This window comes from Palaemon carinicauda, chromosome 3 (genome assembly GCF_036898095.1).
Source record: "Palaemon carinicauda isolate YSFRI2023 chromosome 3, ASM3689809v2, whole genome shotgun sequence".
NCBI classification, from domain to species: domain Eukaryota; kingdom Metazoa; phylum Arthropoda; class Malacostraca; order Decapoda; family Palaemonidae; genus Palaemon; species Palaemon carinicauda.
The window spans coordinates 134,530,093-134,535,092 of record NC_090727.1 but is presented as its reverse complement, the minus strand read 5'-3'; the positions used below and the strand labels follow the sequence as shown (position 1 = coordinate 134,535,092).

Sequence of the window (5,000 nt, the reverse complement as noted above, 5' to 3'; positions counted from 1 at the left end):
ATAATCTTCAAGGGTTGTAGAATCCTATTGGGTAACGTCCCTTACTGGTAATCGCCAGACTGGAGTTCAAGTCCCACTCAAAATCGTTAGAGCCTTTGGTCGTTGCAACCTCACCATCCTTGTGAGCTAAGTATGTGGGGTTTGGGGGAGCTTATAGATCTTTTTGCTGAATCATCAGCAACCATTGCCTGATCCTCCCTGGTCCTAGCCTGGGTGGAGAGGGTACTAGGCTGCTGATCATATGTATATATGGTCAGTCTCCAGGGCATTGTTCTGCTAGTTAGGGCAACGTCACTGTCCCTTTCCTCTGCCATTTATGAGCGGCCTTTAAACCTTTAAACTGCTTTTTCAAGCATAATTCCTTCATTGAAAATTTCAAGGAAGATTTATGACTAAGAGAGAGAGAGAGAGAGAGAGAGAGAGAGAGAGAGAGAGAGAGGTGCCACTTCGTAATATATTACCCCAAGGTGATGAAAACATAATATTTTGTGGTCTTAAAATGACAGGTTCCAAATAATGAGAGCAAATGTGTTCGAATATTGGATAATCCATCATTTTCCTCTCTCTCTCTCTCTCTCTCTCTCTCTCTCTCTCTCTCTCTCTTTTCATAGTCAAAAACTTTTAAAAAGGGAAAACTCTAAGACATAATTTTAACGTTCAAGAATTTTCATTGGCATAAAATCTATACATATTTCTCTCTCCCTCTCTCTCTCTCTCTCTCTCTCTCTCTCTCTCTCCATAGTCGAAAAGTTTTAAAAAGGGGCAAAACTCTAAAACATAATTTTAACGTTCAAGAATTTTCATTGGCATAAAATCTATACATATTTCTCTCTCCCTCTCTCTCTCTCTCTCTCTCTCTCTCTCTCCATAGTCGAAAAGTTTTAAAAAGGGGCAAAACTCTAAAACATAATTTTAACGTTCAAGAATTTTCATTGGCATAAAATCTCTCTCTCTCTCTCTCTCTCTCTCTCTCTCTCTCTCTACATAGGCTAGAAGATACAAAAAGGGGGAAAACTCTGGGACACAATTTTAACCTTCAAGAATTTTCATTGGAATAAAATTTGCATTTTTTAACCATAATTTCATCTCGCATAAACGACATTGTATTACTTATAAAGAATAAATATTTATACAAAATCCCACATAAAATGTAATTGCATTACTTTTTTTTCTAAAAGATAATACCACAATATAATAATTGATTACATTTAAAATATTCCTTTGTCCATAGTTTTCTTATTTCTTTGGTAAAGATCAGTCTTACATTCACAACGCACGAATTATTGAATAAAGATTTTGTCAACTAGGATATGTGGAACTAGCATTGATAATTCGTATCTCTCTCTCTCTCTCTCTCTCTCTCTCTCTCTCTCTCTAGAATGAGGTTTTGTAAAATCTTGGCAATGTGGATCTACGGAGTGATATGTTAGCGTAGATCTCTCTCTCTCTCTCTCTCTCTCTCTCTCTCTCTCAAATGAAATTTTGTAAAATCTAGGAAAAGTAGAATTAGGTAGTGATATGCTTTCGTAGATCTCTCTCTCTCTCTCTCTCTCTCTCTCTCTCTCTCTCTCAAATGAAATTTTGTAAAATCTAGGAAAAGTAGAATTAGGTAGTGATATGCTTTCGTAGATCTCTCTCTCTCTCTCTCTCTCTCTCTCTCTCTCAAATGAAATTTTGTAAAATCTAGGGAAAGTAGAATTAGGTAGTGATATGCTTTCGTAGGTATCTCTCTCTCTCTCTCTCTCTCTCTCTCTCTCTCTGCCTGACTGTCTAACTGTAATGCAAGATAACTATTATCATTCACTACGTTGAAGCTTTACCAGAATTCAGGGAAGGGTTGAAACACAATTTAATTGCAAATTATATCTATTCGAAATGGTATGGAAATTATCCTGTTAAGGATGGATAGTGGGGAGGGAATGAGGAGGGGTTGAGAGGGGGTGAGGAGGGCTGGGGAGGGAGTGAAGAAGGTTGGGAGGGAGTGAGGAGGGCTGGGGAGGGAGTGAGGAGGGGTTGAGAGGGAGTGAGGAGGGCTGGGGAGGGAATGATGAGGGGCGGAGAGGGAGTGAGGAAGGGTGGGGAGGGAGTGAAGAAGGCTGGGAGGGAGTGAGGAGGGGTTAAGAGGGAGTGAGGAGGGCTGGGGAGGTAGTGAAGAAGGCTGGGAGGGAGTAAGGAGGGGTTAAGAGGGAGTAAAGAAGGCTAGGAGGGTGTGAGGAGGGATTGAGAGGGAGTGAAGAAGGCTAGGAGGGGTTGAGAGGGGGTGAAGAAGGTTAGGAGGGTGTGAGGAGGGGTTGAGAGGGAGTGAAGAAGGTTAGGATGGTGTGAGGAGGGGTTGAGAGGGAGTAAAGAAGGCTAGGAGGGTGTGAGGAGGGGTTGAGAGGGAGTGAAGAAGGCTAGAAGGGTGTGAGGAGGGGTTGAGAGGGAGTGAAGAAGGCTAGGAGGGTGTGAGGAGGGGTTGAGAGGGAGTGAAGAAGGCTGGGAGGGAGTGAGGAGGGGTTGAGAGGGAGTGAAGAAGGCTGGGAGATTGTGAGGAGGGGTTGAGAGGGAGTGAAGAAGGTTGGGAGGGTGTGAGGAGGGGTTGAGAGGGAGTGTGGAGGGCTGGGAGGGTGTGAGGAGGGGTTGAGAGGGAGTGAAGAAGGCTGGGAGGGTGTGAGGAGGTGTTGAGAGGGAGTGAAGAAGGCTGGGAGGGTGTGAGGAGGGGTTGAGAGGGAGTGAGGAAGGTTGGGGAGGGAGTGAAGAAGGCTGGGAGGGAGTGAGGAAGGCTGGGGAGGGAGTGAAGAAGGCTGGGAGGGTGTGAGGAGGGGTTGAGAGGGAGTGAGGAGGGGTTAAGAGGGAGTGAGGAGGGGTTGAGAGGGGAGGGTTAGGAGGGTAAGAGGGAGTGAGGAGGCTGGAGAGGGAGTGAGGAGAGCTTGAGAGGAGCATTTAAGGAGAAGATCAAAAGGGAGGCAGAAAACTAGATGCCGAGAGAAGGTGAAGGATGATATGGAGAGAAGAGCTTTGGTGGAAGAGAATGCCTTTGATCGAAGGCATTGGAGAGGACGTATCAGGCAACTGATCCCTTAGTGTTAAAATTTTATAATAATAAAACAGTAAAAGTCTGGTAACATTTATTCCAGGATTTTTACCCTTTTAAAAACGGATATATTAACGATAAGGAGTGACACTACGGTCACCAACCCGTAAGAGATAATAACAAAGTAAGGTAAAATTGCGGTCACATATATTTCACTGAAATACGGCTGAGAATTGTATATTTTTACGGATATTTTCCGATAAAAATTACGGGTTTTTTTTAACAGTGTAGTTACTTTCTAGGGGACATAAATTACATATTTCTTCCTTTTTTTACTTCGGATCCAGGATCCAAAATCCTATCAAAGAACAAGGCGTCTTAAATCTACGCTACAGAGCTCTTGAAAGAAGCAAATCCTTTGGGTAGATGCGATATCACGAACGTATCGTATACTGAGACGAAATATATGGAATCTGTATTTCATCCGTCTACAGGGAAAAGATATCTGGAATTTATTCGAAAATCCTCTTTAAAGCTTTCGTACAATTTTGAGCTTTGGATAGGGTAAAATAGATCAGAGTGTATGGTCTTGTATCATAACAGTTGATCATCTAATAACTGTCTTAGATTTGTGTAAAATTTTCAACTTCTCGGGGTAAGTCTGGCCTATCAGTATATGACGAAAATGTACAGCGGAACACATAAGTCCCTGGTACACTTCGCTCCAAAGATTGGCACCCTGCAACCAGAGTTGCCAGGTTTTCCGAATATGAAAAAGCCAACGTCTGATCAACTGCAGCTTTAAAAGGACAACCTAATAATAGAAAAAGGCTGAAAATAAAGCATTTAAGGCTAACTAATTTCAAAAGGCCAAATTTAGGTATCTAGCACGAACAAAAAGGAAAAATTTGGAGTTTCTAACCCGAGAAAAACCAACCTGGCAACCCTGCCTGCAACCCCCTTATTACTCTGCGAATAACCAAACAGATAGTGTAGGGAGAGATAGCAAAGATTGAGAGCGAGGCAAAGCATAAGACTTGGCTAGGTGTATTTCTTCAGAGCAAGGTCTCCAACTACAGGCTACATTGCATAAAATCATTACTGGATATTAATTGTATCATTTTTTATTTCTATAAAAGTAGATCATTATTGGAATCTTTTCTTATATATCTTGACTTTTTACAAAACGATGGTATAAAAGGAATTGCATATACCTTCTGTGTGATCCAGACGAAGTTCTTGAGGAACTTGAAGTCGATTCCTACCATACGTATAAATGTCCTTCCTGATGAAGTCACATATAGAATACTCTCTCTCTCTCTCTCTCTCTCTCTCTCTCTCTCTCTCTCTCCAAAAGTCACATTCACACAGAATGTCTTAGATTTGTGTAAATTTTCAACTTTTTCAGGCATGATGTATTTAAAATTCAACATAAACTACTCTCTCTCTCTCTCTCTCTCTCTCTCTCTCTCTCTCTCTCTCGTAATGAAGTCCAACCAGAATACCCTAGTGACCACAGTGCTTCGAGGAGACAGTAATTATGGCAGCTACCAGAAAAAAAAAAAAGTCTTTGAAATCCAATCTGACCGATTGAAATCATACCTCAAAATTAATGTATTTTTTTCATGAAATTAACCTTATTTCACAAGTACCTGCCCAAATATCTGCCCTCAAGTACTGTGAAGTGTGGAGGAGAGCAGATGACCTAGATTGATTATGCTCCATTAAAAATCCAGCCCCCAATACTCAGAAGGCCTTCTGGTTTATTATAGAGCAGGTTTCTGCCACCAAACTCTCGTCTATAGGTATGTTAAGGCCGTATATGGGGCTTTATCTAGTCTTTATCTAGAGAGGCTAAGGTGACATCTGAAGTTATTGGCAATTTTCTGTTGTTTTTACCAAACAGGATTAAGGAGATGTGGTATTGGTAAGGGATGGAATGTCAATGGAAGATAAACTAAGGAAGATGTTGGAAATGCTAATATGT

General features: G+C 41.6%; 1 protein-coding gene across 1 annotated transcript; it reads right to left on the bottom strand.

Annotated features, from left to right (window-relative positions):
• Positions 1-2,352: 2,352 nt before the first annotated feature.
• Positions 2,353-2,922, bottom strand: LOC137634244 (uncharacterized). The gene has a single exon (XM_068366526.1). The coding sequence runs from the start codon at positions 2,920-2,922 to the stop codon at positions 2,353-2,355; it is 570 nt and encodes a 189-aa protein (XP_068222627.1).
• Positions 2,923-5,000: the final 2,078 nt, after the last annotated feature.

Coding starts and splice junctions, on each gene's coding strand:
- LOC137634244 (XM_068366526.1), bottom strand. CDS start 2,922: ATGCTCCTCTCAAGCTCTCCTCACTCCCTCTCCAGCCTCCTCACTCCC.